We start from the raw sequence: 16,526 nt of genomic DNA, 5'->3' as shown, positions 1-16,526 counted from the left end.
CATCCTAAATTCTTGCAGGCCCAACAGGTGACCTCTGACCTCATCCAACAGGAAACTGGTCACCTCCCCAGCCAATCCAACAGGGTTTCCAACCCTCATTTTCTCCGGACTACACATGAACAGTAAGCGCTGTTTCCCACACAGTCCCCTACCAGCACCACATGACCCATGTCTAGTTGGGACAACTGGTGCCAAGTTCTGTGATGCAAGCTGACATTCACTCTTGTGTTACGTCCTCCTGACCTTGACCCAACTTCCTTTATTTATCCCAACTTCCTCCTCTATCCAACCATTGTCTTCATTAAATGTACTGTCACATATACAAATATTTCAGAAAAAAAACCCTTGAGAATTTACAGACTGAATTCTGTATTTTTTTTTTTTTTTTTAACTTTTTTGACATAATGCAGTGTCTTTGATGACAAAAAGCTGTTACAGTGAACACACTGTATTTGGTTCATGAGATTAGGACTAGAGACTCATGTACCCTACAGGGGACAAAAATTAATTACCAGGTTTTAGGAGGAAATTAAAGTGACCTTGGGTTTCAGAAAGGAGTTATACAAATAAAAGTTAGTATTATTATTATTATTATTATTATTATTATTATTATTATTATTATATTAAGGACAGCTTATGTGACAGACCCTGCACTAGCCACAATGCACATGCACTGTCCCCTACAATGGACAGATTTTGGGCCGATGCGGAATGCTGTCACACACAGGGAAATGAATCTCAGGCAGGCACGGAATGCCGGAATGCTGTTCCGTACGGGGAATTCCCTCAGGAGCGCCCCCTGCAGGGGGAAGGGAGAGGGGCCACGCCCAGGTGATTTCTCCCAGGACGTCCCACAGCGAAACACACAGGTGTTTACCACCTGCGGTCGATTCGCCGCTTAGTTATTGCCTTCACGCCAAGTTGGCCCGTGAGGCCAGTGATCTAATTCTCCACCAAAGTTGCACCGTCCAAGACCCACCATTAGTGTAAGCTATAACACAAAATCTGTAATTAAAAAAAAAAAAAATGTAAAACCTTAAAGCTTAAAACCTGTTTTCCTGTAGAATATGATACCTCAAGATTTTTTTTTTCCAAAAAAGGGAAGTGGATATTTCATGTAAATGTGTTCCAGGAATTACTGATGCGCTTGCCTGGGAAGGCCAGGGAAGGCCAGGAAAGGCCGCTGTATTTGTGTTAGCTTCCTTCGCTCGACGGGAAGGTCTGAGGCTCATTCTTAACGCCCCGTCAGCACGTTTCCCTCACGTTTCTGGAGAAAAGTCTCAGCACGGCCCGCACTCTCACACTCGTTTCGCACGGTATCCATTCACACAGCTGGATAATTAGTGCAGTGACTCAGGTTAAGAGCCTTGCTTAAGGACACGGCAATGTCCCACCTGGGAATTAAACCTGCAACGCCCCCCCCCCCCCCTTAAAAAAAAACTGAGGGGGATTGAGTCACACTGGATCAGTTGCTATACTGTAATGAGAAAATAAAATGGATGCATACCATCAATCCATCCATTATCTATACCCGCTTATCCTGGGCAGGGTCCATCCATTATCTATACCCGCTTATCCTGGGCAGGGTCGCGAGGGGGGTGCTGCAGCCTATCCCCGCATGAATTGGGCGAGAGGCGGGAATACACCCTGGACAGGCCGCCAATCTATCGCAGGGCACACACACCACTCACTCACACATTCATACCTACGGGCAATTTAGAGTCTCCAATTAGCCCACCTGCATGCATTCAGACTGTGGGAGGAAAACCCACGCGGACACGGGGAGAACATGAAAACTCCACACGGAAAGATTTTAACCCGGGACCTTCTTGCTGTGAGGCCACCACCGTGCCGCCCAGTTCACCAACTCACAGGAAAGTAAAATATACATACATTAAATGCAGTTGAGTGTGCCTGCGATAACTGTACTGCAGAGGTGAGAACTGAGCTGAAATAGGTCAGCGTTTGCGCTGACTTGCGCGACCGGTGTGGCAAGAGGCCTGTGCACACACACACACTCGCACACACACTCACACACACACTCACACGCACACACACACACACACACACACACGCACACACACACACACACGCGCACACACTCACACACACATACACACACACACACACGCACACACACACACTCACACACGCAGAAAGAGAAGCTCAGAAATCCCCTGCATTGTGCGCGGATTGGATCACATGACCGGGGAGGAAGAGCTCTGGCGGACGGACAGCGCAGGCGGGGGGGTGGGGGGTGGTGGTGGTGGTGGTGGGGGGGGGGGGGGGGGAATTCCAGCTGCGGCTCAGACTTTAAAGGGCCCTCGCAGTCCCGCGGCTGCCTCTTCTGGGGCTCCACCGACCCCCCGTCCGAGCGGCAGGCCAGACCAATCGCTCCCTCAGCCGCCGGCTCCCCTTCACCAGGCCCCAGACCGCCACACGAAGGTAGAAACCAGCAAGACTTTTTAATCAGCGCCTAATCTGAATAATAAATTATCTTCTGCATACTTGTATGCTCCTTTAAACTATATATATATATATATATGTATGTATATATATATATATATATATATATATATATATATATATATATATATATATTACAAGCCCAGATGTATTTGTCATATGTTTAATATACATAATGTGAAATATATGTACATGTTTAATATACATAATGTGAAATATATGTATATGTTTAATACACAAAATGTGAAATATACGTATATGAACTTCTTTTAAATTAAAAATTAGTCTTTAAACATATGACAAATAAACCCGATCTTGTGGTTGCATGTTGTGAATATGAGTCTAGACAGCATTGCAGTGAGGGTGCATACCACAGCATGCATATTTGTGCTTGCTGGCTTTGCTTTACGCAAGTAATGGTTGCAATGTTTTTATTTATGTTTTTTTTTCCGCATGTCCCTTTTATTTATTTACATATTTTCTTTTTAATTTTTATTTTTTAACTTTTTTAAATGTATTTATTTTTTGCATTTAAAAAATAATAGAGTTTCTTTCAAAAAAAAAAAAAAATGCTTATTGACCGCAAGCTATTAATAAAGGCACTCCTCTCCCCAAAAAACATGAAGGATTGACTTTCAATTTGACTGTACGGCCTCGCGGAAACAGCCATGGCTTGGTGTCTTTCCGGGTAATTTTGATATTCTCCGCGCAGTTTCATTTAAATGTGCTTATACATTTGCAGTCTTGCATTTATTGTGAGCAGCTGGTTAAATAGGCGGACTAAGTTGACTTTATAGTCCAGACTTGGACATTATAATAGCATTTTACTGAAACGGTTTGTGGGAAGATAACAGCTTATTGCTTAAAATCAGCTGCGTAGTGAGAACGACTTATTTTCCCCCCCAAAGGGAAATACGTAGCTGTTCTCACTAAACAAGTGATTATAGTCAATAAGGTGTTCTCTTGGTATAAACCACAATTATACGGCAATTTACCCGTTCAAAAGTACGCAGCAACCCGGGCAATAACATATAACCACGTAATTAAGTGCTGCAAGTGGGTACGCAATGTATGTCACGCCTGCGCATGGGGGTACCCGCGTGCCTGAGCCTACAGCCTGGATAAATGCCTGGAATTATGCCTCTGATGCTATCTGATATCGCACAGCTTCATTGTCCCGGTCGTTTTAAAGTAAACATTCTATCAATTCAATTTAAAAGAAGGTGCGCGAAATCAATGTTCTGCTGTTTTCTACTTTGTTTGAAACTTTTAATTATGTTTACAGCCGATGCTTCCTGCAGATTGATTTTTTTAACCCTCGGTGATTTGCTGACGTATGCAATTAATGTGACAAATATTTGCCTTTTCGCTCACGGACGTAAGGATAATGTACGTAGAAATGTACGAGTAAATCCTGCAAGCCTGCCGCATCCCGTGCATTTTTTTTCTTCTACAGACCGTAATGTACGAGCGATACAGGCATAGCTATGATTAGAGGCGGATGCCAAGAACAATGTCACTTTCCACATTCGTTCGATTACAGTCCGCTAATAGCGAACTAAGTAAACAGTTTCTCTCTGGACCTGCTCTGTGTCTGTGGTTTATGGCTGAAATATTCCACGGTGGAGGCGATAGGCTACAGGTGTATCCTGCCCTTTTGAACACGCCGGCTAAAGCTTACTGTATTTCCGCGCAATGCGCCCCCGCCCCCCCCCCACCACCACCACTTTAAAACTTGCATATGGAAATTGACTAAATGTTCGGCGTCATGGTGTGTTTACCGTTTAGTCATCTTTTACAGTTAAAGATTGTTCCCGGTTCTTCCCCGCCGTCGGAGCCCACCGTCATGCCCGCGGCTCTGAACCGCGATGACAGCGTTACCGGACAGGATGTAACTGTACGGGAAATGTGTTCCTTGCTCACGTTATGTTCATAGTGTTACGTTAATAGGTGATTAATGCCAAATAGCCCATATAGACTGTGCTGTACATATGGATGACCTGGAAACTTCGACTTCACCAGTATTCGTGACGCACCCTCCATACTGCCTAAGTGCGTCATATACCTGTAATGTAATATAGATTGATGAGGTGTGATCTGTTTGATATAGCCTATCTGTAGTTCGCTTGTTAAGCAAGACAGTAGGACATTGTAGCCTACATGAATCTATTCACTGATGACAATTCCGTGTTGGAGAATGAAGGGCAGAGACAGCCAAGAGCGCACGTATTTTTAGAAATCGGTTGGAAAGTCCCTTCGCGGCACTCCCACACCCACCCAAAACAGCACGGGTATTTTTGACGGAAACGTCAAACCGTAAAGGTGAACAACAACAACATATGAAGCAGAGTGAATAAAGTGCGCTCAGCCTACAGAGCTGGTAATGGAAATAAGTTGATAACTTTTTTTTTTTTTTTGCTAAATATATCATCCATTAGCCTGCAGCAGACGTTTTTTCCCCGAAGGACAACGCGATGCAGACGAATGATAAGCACATTCACGCGGTCCTCGGGGAGTAAACCTGGACACTGTCAGCACGTGCAGTAAGCCCGTTTTTTATTCACTCACTGTAAAATGTGAAATGAAGGTTTCTTATAGGATAGAGAAAAGTAGCCTGCATAGTTGTTTCCCTCTGCTGCTTGTATGGGTCACACTTCTACTTCGACCCCAATGCTACAGTATATTAACCGGTGACGACTATAGCAGCTGGTAACAGTGTTTTTGTCTGGAGCGATAACGTAGGCTATTTGTAGGGTCCCCTTTCTTTCTATATACAAACCTTCTGCAGTCCTTTCTGAAGTGTGTAAATTATTTTGCATGTGGCAGACGCGTTCGGTTTCTACATGTCGTGCAACAACGTAGCCTACAAGTATTTAACGGTCTCTGAAACGACCACTTCAGGAAGGCTACTCTAAGTTATAACTTATTTGAAATGTTATGAATGGTGGCACAGTAGTGCAGTATATTGCGCTAGGAAGCCGGACTTATTATTCAGAAGATCCTGGGTTCAATCCCCAGCTGTAGCTATTCCCTTGTACAGTCGATTATGACACTTAACCTGAAATGTTCAGGAAAAAAAAATAATAATAATAATCCTGCTATAATCAACGGATTGTATGTGAAAATCTGTGTTGCAGATCTGCAATCTGTGTAAATCGCTCTGGAGAAGCGCGCTACATGTCTAAATGTAAAAGGTAAGGGGTAATAGGGCAATGAGAGCCAGTAAACTAAGTCGATTTGCGTTCATTTGTTCAGATGGAGGACAGAAGGCGACTCCCGCTCTCCCTGGAGGAAAGTAACAGGGCCAAAGCGCTGACCGTGTGGGAGCGGATCCTGGAGGACGTCTCGTGTCCCCGGTATTCTGGGCCGCCCGTGTATCACCTGAGAACGCTGCATCGGTACAGCGTACATCTGAGCGACTACGTGCCCGAGGCGAAGCGCGGGGACCTGATCGCCGACTCGCTGTTTGATCTCCAGCTGCAGAGGGAACTGGAAGTAAGCGGTGCGCTGAACTGGAGCGAGCGAGGACGCAGCCTGCACGCGCTGAAAAACGCAGGTATATGATTAAAACCACATTCACCGTGACACCAACTAATAGCGATCTGCCAGTACCGTGTCGATTTTCTACACAGTAAAATGTCCAGTGTTAATTCTCAACTCTGACATTATTTAACACTGAACATTTTAATGCGCATGATGTGCATGCGCACAGCGTGTTGTGCCTCTGCAAATGAAACTGAAACCTGATGATTATTGTGTACATTGTGTGAAACTATTTACCAACTGTACATTTTCATGTACCCTCGTTTTTTGAATGCATGTTAGTTCTAATACATTATTTAGCATGGACAGCCCATACATAACAGGAATAACAAGTTGCGCGTGGGTTGCGTCACCAACCGAAGAAGCTTTACGCACTTCAGATAATTTGATCGCACAAGCTCAAAAGGTCCTAATGTCCTGTTCAAAAATGTTAAATGTTACGCTACGCACATTCCTAAAAGTGACCCATTAAATAGCTAAGACCCTAGAGGAATTGGAGCCAACAAATGACAAAATACTTTTTTTGGGGGGGGGGTATTACAGGTCAAAGCAACGGCCTCTTGGATGCGGTTTCTGTGTGCATGTGGGGAGTGAGTGACAGCGATATGGTGCTGCGGACAGCTCTCTATAACACTATGGCGCAAGGTAGCCCCGCCCACCTTCGTATCGCCTCGCAAGAGGAGGAATGGAGTCCAACTGGTCAGCGGGTGAGATCTCCTTGCGTTGTTTTTAGACGACTAAAGAAAAACGCTATTTAAAAAAAGAAAATAAAAAATTGCTACAGTAAAATATTCAATGTAAAACCAACTATGACCTGCTGTAGATTTTACTCAGATAGTGTACAATTGATCCATTTGGTTTTGGGCTCATTAACATTATCACCACATTTTATTGTGCTGTTGGTTATAGAATGATTAAAATAAAAATGTGAAGTTCCGGAGCATGAGGGTGCAGCTGCTATTTTGATGTCACAGCTTGACAAGTCACATGACAAGTATATGTACAGGAGCTCAAGCCGTTTTAGTTAATGTGTTTACACAGTAAAATGTCCTGTGTTCATTCAACTAGAACAGTGTTAATTCGACTCCTTCACAGATTTCATTTGGTCCCACTTTCCAGAGTACGACCAAATGTTATCTGTTAAGAGTTGAATTAACTCTGTTTGAGTTGAATCTAGTGGACATTTTACTGAATACGAAAGTTAATAGATTCACTGGTAATAATTCCCCTTCCAGCAAACCACCATGTTGGATTGTGTGCTGCCAGCAGTTGACAGCCATGTTTGTTTGGTTGTCGTGGAGACAGGTCACCAACCAGGACTGGATTGAGGCGGTTGAGCTGGCCAGCCCCAAAGCTAGAGCTGCTAAGGCTGTGGACAGTCCCTGCCAGCGCGTCCACCTGTTTGTGCTGGCCAACGTCATCCGCAGGCCTATCATAGTGGTGGGCGGTAAGCAAACTCAGTAACTCAGCATAACAGCTTCAGTAACTCAACACTTAGGCTTCAGTAACTCAACACTTAGGCTTCAGTAACTCAACACTTAGGCTTGTGTAACTCAACACTTAGACTTCAGTAACTCAACACTTAGGCTTCAGTAACTCAACACTTAGACTTCAGTAACTCAACACTTAGGCTTCAGTAATTCAACACTTAGGCTTGAGTAACTCAACACTTAGACTTCAGTAACTCCATGTGACAGCTTCCGTAACTAAACATAATAGCTTCCACAACCCAACACTTAAGCCACAGTAACTCAACACTTAGGCTTCAATTACTCAACCGAACAGCTTCAGTAACCCAACAATTAGGCTACAGTAGCCCAGCACATCAGCTTCAGTAACCCCACACATTGGCTTCAGTAACCCAACACATCTGCTCCCGTAACCCAGCACACCGGCTTCAGTAACCCAGCGGCAGCACCGCGCCACACTCCCACAGTGTCATCCCCCTCGTTAGCCAGAATTTATGACGGACGGGGGGAACTTTTTGTAATTTAATTTCACGCGTCACGCGCAGTTGGCCGTATGAAAGAGGGAAGAGAGCTGCTGCAGTCACAGGTGGCTCAACACTTTTTAATTTTTCTGCCCCTCTCTAAATGATTCCGCGCTCCATTGAGCTTTATTACGCTGTGTGTACGTCCCCTGGCCAGCTTAGAGCCGGTAGGCTGGGAATTACTTCTGGAACGTTCCGTCTTCAGAAGGCCGAGGCCGAGACTCCGTGATTCGCCGTTTTTATGGTTCGCCCCCTAAGCCCCTCGCCCTCTGACCTCGTCCCCTCTCCTCCCTCCGTTTCCAGGCAGCGGGGAGGGCTCGGAGGCCGCGGCGGGCTCGACCTCGAACCCGGGCCCGCGGGGGATATACGTCCCCTGGCTGTGGGAGGGTGCCGACTGCCACCCCTACCCTGTGGTGCTCGGGAGCTCGTCCCCATGGCGACGCTTTGCACCCCTGGTGACGGCTGGCAGTGCCCAGGATGACGGTAAAAATCGTTGCGTTCAGCACCGGGTTCAATCACACACACACACACACACACACATTTATAGTGTACAGACACATGCACATACAGTATACACACATACACACACACACACACACACACACACACAGTATATACACAAACCTATTCAGTGCACACACCCACACACACACACACACACACACACACACACTCGCTCATACACTTATGGTAAGTCACTGCAGTTGCACACTTGCCTAAGGTAACAGTGTTGAAGTGAAATACATGATATACTCTGCAGATGAAAGGGTTCAGATGTCAAAGAAGGTCGTCCCTCATCCTCCAACCGTGGAGCTGGGACTGTTGCCTGCTGAGTCTAATTATCAGAGAGAAACCATTTTAGGTTTCTCACCGATCTTATGAAGGGATCAAAAACAAGTTTGTTAAAATGGCGGTAGAATTAGAGGGGTGAGTTTTCACGCGAGCAAACAGGGAGGACTGTGATTCAGAGACCTTGGTTGTGCCTCTGAGGGGCAGAAAAGACAAAATATAAGCTTTTCTGTGGATCTCCGGTTTACAGAAATCAGCCAAGAAAAGGTGCAGCTGGAAATTGGTTTTTTACTCTTCTGGTGTAAAATAACAAAAAGCATTCATTGCTGTGTCTAAATGAGAATAATAAGCCCAAGTTTTTAAAAGAACAATATGCTTTTATGAACCATAAATGTGAGAGGAATATGTCGCGTGTGGGAATGACTAATAGCAGGATGTTTACGTTCAAAAAAGAATGAAGGTAGAACTACAAAGACGTGTGTGTGTGTGCGTGTGTGTGTGTGTTTTGTGAGAGAGTAATTGATTCCGTTGCTCAGTTGATTCCGTGAAGCAGTATCTCTGAATACCAAGTGATTTTAACGGAGGGAGAGGTGTGCAGAATAGACAGCTCAGACCAAAATGGGGTGGGGGGGGGGGGAGTGGGGTGTTACTGTGGGCTCTCAGGCTGCCGAGTGCACTTTGTGACCTTTAGACACAGAGCCTTCCCCCCCTTTCTAATTGATGAGTAATGGTTTCTTCCAGGTGTGGGCAAACATAGTTAAATATCTCATCGCCGTCTTTTTGAACCCTCCATAATGGACGATATTAGTGTTGTGTTTCGTAGTGACTTAGCAAGAAACGCTGTTTACGCAAAAAAAAAAAAAAAAAGAAAAACCCCCCAATGGAATCCCCAAAAAATACTGGATATGTAGGTCAGGTTTCCTGAAACTGCGATCTGAATACTCCCCTGGGGGCCCCACAGTGGAGTCCAAGAGGGTACTCAGCAAGTTTTTAAAAATTATCATTTGCTCATGCTTATTTTTTACTCAGATTTACATTTTTAAAATGACATATTTTAGTTTTTGGAATATACCCTACCTGGCTTACACACCTGTGGTAATACAACACAGTAAAATGTCCAGTGTTAATTCAACTCCAACAGAGTTTACATGAGTCCAACAGAGACCAAATGCGCACTGTGAGAGTTACTTTAACACTGAATGTTTCACTGTGTACGATCATTGCCAGCACCATTCTCATTCCGGTCCATTCTGTGCGCTTGGCCGTCGCCCTCAGCTGCTGATGAACAAAATGGCGGCCCTCTTGTCCTTGTGCTTCTGTTACTCAGCGCTTAACTGTTCCAGGAAAGCGTTTGATTTCACAATAAACAGCTGCATTTAAGACACATGATATAAAAAATAATAATAATTTAAAAGGGATTGCCTGCTGAGAGCTGAAAAGCGCGACGTTGCTTGGGTTGAAGAGGAAGAGGAAGGAGCGGGCAAGCGGTCAGTCCAGTCGGTTGCTTCACCGACCCTGCGTTCTCCCCTCACACAGAGGACGGGGTGGCCCTACCCCTGGTTTGGGGTACCCCCCGGGGCCTGCGGGAGCTGCCGCTGCATTTCCCCCCCGACGGGCGCGAGGGGACCCGCCTGTCCTGCCTCAGGGGCTACCTGAAGCTCCGGACCCTTCCGCTGGGCAAGCACACGACCTACGCCGCCAGGTGAGATGGCCAGCGCGCCGCACCTCTGTGTCCCGGCCAGCAGGGGGCAGCCTAAGTGCCGCTCGACTGCCCACAGGTCCACGGCACTCTGTGGAACACATACGGTGTGTTCTCACTCCTGTCATGCGAAATCACCTTGTAATCTGAAGGGAGGAAAATGGCCTGTGAACTTGTGTGTGTGGTAAACATTGTTGAATTATCCACTCTGTGAAGATTTTTTTTTCCCAGATTTGGAAATTCCACCAGGCAGCCCTGAATGTGATTTTTGTCTTCAGCTGATATTCAGCTGATGTCAGCTGGTGCACCGTGATGCTTCAATCCCACTGCATTTTTTTATTCACTTCCAGGTTGAAAGGTCATAACCTTCCCGAGCCCTTCAGCTTGGTGCAGGACTACTTCAGGCTGGCCAATCACACGTGCAGTCAGGTCACCCAGGAAGTGAAGCGGGGTGGCAGAGAAGAACAAAATGGAGGCCTTCCTCTCCCGGCATGCCCCTCCACCACCTCCTCCTCCTCCTCTTCCTCCTCCTCTTCCTCCCCCTCCGCCGTCTTCTCCATCACTGCAGGTAGATGTGCCACGGAACAGTGCCTCTACTTCTGCTCTAAGTCCACCTGGCCCCTGTGTCACAGTTGCCACGACAACAGGCAGCAGCATCAGCAGCGGCTTCAGGCCAGGAACTGCCCGCCGGAGGGGCGGGGCTTCAACATCTCTGTCTGTGGGGACACGCCTCCCTCCGACCCTAACCCCGCCCCCTCCTGCATCCCTTCCGCCGTCGGCGATGACCTCACCCCCCAGGGGTGGCCCGGCGACCTCCTTCACCGTCCCAGAGTGGGCGGGGCCAAGGACAGCGACTTCCTCTGTGGGCGGTGCCTGTCGTGCAAGACGGAGACGCGCACTTTCAACGGCCTCTGCTTCCGCTGCCTCCAGAGCCAAACCGACCCCCCCGCCCTGCCCCCACCGGACCCCACCGATACCGCCGACCCCGCTCGGGCGTCGCCAGGCCGGGAGGGGGCTCTGGGGGGGCAGAGGTGCCTCACGCCTGGCTGCGTGTATTTCGGGACCACCCAACACGCGGGGTACTGCACGGTCTGCTACTGCATTCAGAGTGAGCGTCTTCATCCATCCCTTCATCCATCCCTCCCTCCACCCACCCATCCATCCCCCCCTCTCCCTCCCATCCTCCCTACCTCCATCCACCCCCCCCTCTATCCCTTCCTCCCTCCTTCCTTCCTTCCATCCATCCCTCCATCCATTCCTCCCCTTCATTCCCCCTCCATTTTTCCCTCCCTCCATCATCCATCCATCCCTTCCCCTCACTCTCCCCTCTATCTCTTACTCCCTCCCTCCCTCCTTCCTTCCTTCCATCCATCCCTCCCTCCATCCATCCTTTCCTCCCCCTCACTCCCCCTCCATTTTACCCTCCCTCCATCATCTATCCATCCCTTCCCCTATCTCCCCCCTCTATCCTTCCCTCCCTACATCATCCACCCCCTCCTCTCCCTCTCATCCCCCGCTACCTTCATCCATCTCTCCCCCTCACTTCCCACTCCATCCATCCCTCCCTCCCTCCTTTCTTCCATCCATCCTTCCCTGCATCCATCCATCCACCCATCCATCCATCTCTCTCTCCCTGTCCTCCCCTCTCCATCAGTCCCTCCGCCCCCCACTCCCCCCATCTTTCCTACACCAGCCGCATGCTTCAGACCAGCGGCTCTCTAAACTAATGTGCCATGCTGTCACATAGCCTGAGATGTTTTTAAAGATAAACTTTATTGAAAAGCCAATGCTTTATAAAAAAAAAAAACTGGTCCTGAAAAGCAAACGCAGAACAAAGGACAGCATAACGCCACTGTGTCAACAGCTATGGGAGACTCCCTTACCAGCAAACATTATAACTCCTGTGTGAGCAAACATAATCAGCTCGGCGACAAAAGCTGGTCTTGACGTGGCAGAATGGTGCAATTTCAGGAAGCTACTGGGAAATTTATGACACTAGTTAAGGTCAGATAAGGTCAAAGGTCAAAAACAAGTTGTTTTCTGAGGGAAGGAGGGTCATTTTTGGTGTGGTAAATCTGCTGATTGGTGCTTTGCCAGTGCTGCGTGATAAGGTTCATTTTACTCACTCTCTCTTTCTCCCCTCCCCTCTCTCTCTCTCTCTCTCTGTCTCTTTTTCTCTCTCTCTCCCCTCTCTCCCTTTCTCTCTCTCTCTTGTTCTCTTTCTCTCTGTTACTCTCTGCCCTTCAGATCAAACACCAAACCGCTCGCCACCCCCAGCACCACCTCTACCTTCCTCCTCCTCCTCCTCCTCCTCTTCCTCCCCCCCGCCCCTGCAGCTCTCCTCCACCCTCAGGAATCTCCCCCGCTGCGCTAACCCTGCGTGTGACATGCTGGGAAACTCCGCCTTCAAGGGCCTCTGCGAGCGCTGCTTCCTGGCCAGCCACCAGGGGGCGATGAAGAGCCAGGCTTCAGAAGCAATGGCTGTCAGTCAGGTATGACCGTCTGTCTGTCCATAAAAAAAATAACCTAGTTTCTCTCCTGCACTGCGACACATTACGCTTGTGAAACTTGCGCGAAATAACGATAATGACTTGACTCAGGTCATTTTCTGTCTGCCTGTGTGGTGCCAATTTTGCCGCATTATCTTACAGTAGGAAAAAAAAAAAAAAAATCCATCCACCCACCCAGGCAAATCTCTTTTTTTGCACCCCACTGAACCTTTCACAGATCATTATCAGTAATTAAAATGATCAAGGACTGTGCGATAGCTCTGCACTGAGAGAGAGAGGGGGAGAGAGAGAGAGAGAGAGAGAGAGAGGGAGGGAGAGAGAGAGAGAAAGTCATTATTTAAGCGTTTAATCGTCTGTGGCTGTAAACCGGCCCTCATTTCAGTGTTATTATCTAATTTCGGAAAAAAAAACCTAATTTAGTTTTTGGACGGCTCGCCGAGCGTGATTTTGAGTGCATCCTGCCCTCGTCCTTTCTGGAACTTTAAAAAAAAATATTTAATTTTTTATTTTCAGGGAAGCGACCTGGTGAACAGAAGGCATCACAGGCCGCCGTCCAAACCGGACCCGCCCGGCGCCGGGGCGGAGAAGGCCGCCGCGGCCCCCGTCGAGAGCAGGCGAAGCCGCAGGGCCTCGCCAGGAAAGTCCCAGGCTTCGGCCGAGCCCGCCAGGCCCAGGACCTGTCTGGGCAGCGGGTGCCCTAACTTCGGCAACTCCAGGTGCCGGGGACTCTGCAACAGCTGCTACAGGAGTCACGTCTGAGCGTCCCGTCCGGACTGGCGACCCGGGGCCGCGAGAATCGCATCGGACCGACCGAGACCAGGCTTGCGGCCGAGCCGTACGTCGTATCTGAGCGAGAGAGTCCCGACTGGCAACCCGGCCATGTTTCACAGCTGAGACCAGATGGGCGGCCTGGTCGTGAATCTTACCTGACTGACAGAGTCCCAGTCTGGCGACCCAGCCTTCAGTTCGCACGGACCCCGTCGGCTACCAATCACATCTGACTGACAGAGTCCCAATCTGGCAACCCAGCCTTCAGTTCGCACAGGCCCCTTCAGCTACCAATCACATCTGACTGACAGAGTCCCAATCTGGCAACCCAGCCTTCAGTTCGCACAGGCCCCTTCGGCTACCAATCACATCTGACTGACAGAGTCCCAATCTGGCAACCCGGCCTGGAGCACAGCCATGCAGACCTGCCATTAATCACAAGCTGAGCGAGTCTAGACTGGCAGCCCCAACAGCAGTGTCAACACCTGAGTCCCAGACTGGCAACCCCCCGACTTCCCAGCAAGCACGGGCGCACTTTAAACTTTAAATAAAGTTTTTTAATTTTTGAACTTTTAAGATTTTTTTTTCTTCTTCCAAAGACAACACAGATCTAAATCGGGACAGTTTTGGGGGAAGTGTTTCTCTTTTTTTTATTTTTTATTGTTTTAATATTCCTCCGCTCTCCACGCAAACTCGGCACCTTGTTGAGATTCGGTCCAACAAAAGAAAATAAATGTGCGTACGTCAAATTCCAAATTAAAAACCCTAATTCATATTCCGTCCTAGAGAAGCTCCTGGGAATCCTGAGTTATCAGGCTGACGTTCATATTAATAATATTAATAAAACAAGCAGGCGTGCTTCCTGTACTAGTTTACTGTAAGTGATTTACTCAATTTAATATGCATTCAGTGCAGATCTCACATTAATAATGAGAGATATGTTCATATCATCATTTATACCGCATCTTTATCAGAGGAAAGGACTTTCATTGGGGGCAGCTTATTGTTGTTTATGTTTGCCCCTAGTGTACAAGGCTGCTGTACAGCTGAAATACCAATGCTCGATTGTGCCGAGATTACATTAAAAAGGGTTTCCGTTTTCTTAGAAGAATAATTTGGACCTTGTGTGCCTTTTGTGTTTTCCTGGTAGAAGTGTCACCGCTGCGCAGCAAATGTTTGGTGTTGCTTCAACTCTTACGAGAATTGTCATTCAGGTCCATTTGAGATTGGGGGGAGGGGGATTCCATGAAGCAGGATTGCTGCATTAGCTGGATAAGTGTAGTGAGTGAAACCTGGAACAGCTCTTTGCTACAGTCCATGTTCCAGTTTTGGGAGGGTTCTGGGTTTTCACTCAGTGCAGTTAGTCCAGTGAACTCAGTAATCCTGCTTCGTATGAAACAGGGCGCAGATTTGCTCCGGTCAGAGTTGATTAAACGCTGAATGTTTTTTTTCTGTGCACCTGCTAGCCTTGCATAATTTGCCTCTGTCCTCTTCTTTGTGGTCTTGTTGGAACAGGCTGTGTCGGCCGCCTCCGTTCTGCTAATGCCGCGGCAGACGTGTCGCTTCACAGTAACGTCCCCCCTGCAACACGTGCCCTTTGGCTTGTTGGTTCCCCTCTGCTGGGGAATGTCAACAGCAGCCACACTGTATGTGTGTGCACGTGTGCGTGTGCGTGCGCGTGGTCATGGCAACCCTTCGCACCTGTGTCCGTGTGTGGAAAGACCTGCTGCAGTGCAAACAACGGCTGTGAAACAAAGGCCTCAAGCCTTAAAGTGGAGAACTGAAACTTGAGGGCAGGTTATGTCCGTGCTTTTGATGGAGAACTGAACCTTGTGGACCAGATTACGTCCGTGCTTTGAGTGCGGGTTGCTTTCCACGTGTGCAAGTAGTGCGGGAAATTATATTTATTATTAAAAACTGCAAACCCGAACACAAATTGACTGGTCCTATTTAAAATTTAGCAAAATGTCTGTTTGAGCGGCATGGTGGTGCAGTGGGTAGCACTGTGAGCCTCACAGCAGGAAGGTCCCGGGATCGAGCTGCACGTAACCCCTGTGTCCACGCGGGTTTTCTCCAGGCACTCCGGTTTCCTCACAGTGCAAAGATGTGCAGGATGGTTAATCGGAGACACTAACTTGCCCATAGGTGTGAGTGACTGGTGAGTGAATGGTGCGTGTGCCCTGCGATGGATTGGTTACCTGTCCAGGGTGTATTCCTGCCTCTCGCCCAATGCACACTGGGATAGGCTCCAGCACCCCCCCGTGCCCCTGCCCAGGATGAATTTTGTGCAAGAAACATTATGTCTTGTAAGGAAACACACCATATCTACTTGCACTAATGTATTTCAACTTAGTTGTTCTGTCTAGGTAACTGATTATGAAGACTGTATTCAAGAGCAACTGCACCCCCTAGTGGTAAAACTCAGCAATTGACTTCAGCTCTCAATGGCAGCTTCCAGAAAGGGCTGGCAAGTTTACTTTGAAGTATTACACGAGAAAATAAAACATCAGAGGCTGGCGGAAATAATTCCAGCATTATTTGTCACCTATAATCAGATGTGAGATTTTTTTTTCAGTCATGTTTTTAAAAAAATATTCATAGTTATTTTTTCTTGGAAGCAGAAAGTATCTTATTTTTCCTAGAGGTGTCCACACCGAGCCAGAAAGTAAAATATCAGCGGTTTTAGCAGCCTGTCATTGGAGAACCACGCTGCGTCCGATGAATAACTGAGCGGAAAACTTGAGCTGAAGATGCGGATTTG

The 16,526-nt window shown here is 47.6% G+C and overlaps 1 protein-coding gene across 1 annotated transcript; it reads left to right on the top strand.

Moving 5' to 3' along the window:
• The first annotated feature begins 2,313 nt into the window (after positions 1-2,313).
• Positions 2,314-16,271, top strand: LOC118206810 (tumor necrosis factor alpha-induced protein 3-like). The gene is made up of 9 exons (XM_035379896.1): positions 2,314-2,445; positions 5,722-6,022; positions 6,553-6,716; positions 7,315-7,456; positions 8,303-8,482; positions 10,325-10,490; positions 10,838-11,595; positions 12,735-12,979; positions 13,511-16,271. The coding sequence occupies exons 2-9, from the start codon at positions 5,722-5,724 to the stop codon at positions 13,754-13,756; spliced, it is 2,202 nt and encodes a 733-aa protein (XP_035235787.1). The 5' UTR covers positions 2,314-2,445; the 3' UTR covers positions 13,757-16,271.
• The last annotated feature ends 255 nt before the right edge of the window (positions 16,272-16,526 follow it).

Source organism: Anguilla anguilla, chromosome 1, assembly GCF_013347855.1.
Source record: "Anguilla anguilla isolate fAngAng1 chromosome 1, fAngAng1.pri, whole genome shotgun sequence".
NCBI classification, from domain to species: domain Eukaryota; kingdom Metazoa; phylum Chordata; class Actinopteri; order Anguilliformes; family Anguillidae; genus Anguilla; species Anguilla anguilla.
The sequence above is the reverse complement of the archived record's forward strand: the minus strand, read 5'-3'. Positions and strand labels throughout refer to the sequence as shown.

What these genes read in the sequence shown, in the direction of transcription:
- LOC118206810 (XM_035379896.1), top strand. Translation starts at nt 5,722, where the DNA reads ATGGAGGACAGAAGGCGACTCCCGCTCTCCCTGGAGGAAAGTAACAGG. An exon ending in GCCTATCATAGTGGTGGGCG is followed by an intron (nt 7,457 to 8,302) that starts GTAAGCAAACTC and finishes CTCCGTTTCCAG; the next exon opens with GCAGCGGGGAGGGCTCGGAG. An exon ending in GGTCTGCTACTGCATTCAGA is followed by an intron (nt 11,596 to 12,734) that starts GTGAGCGTCTTC and finishes TCTGCCCTTCAG; the next exon opens with ATCAAACACCAAACCGCTCG.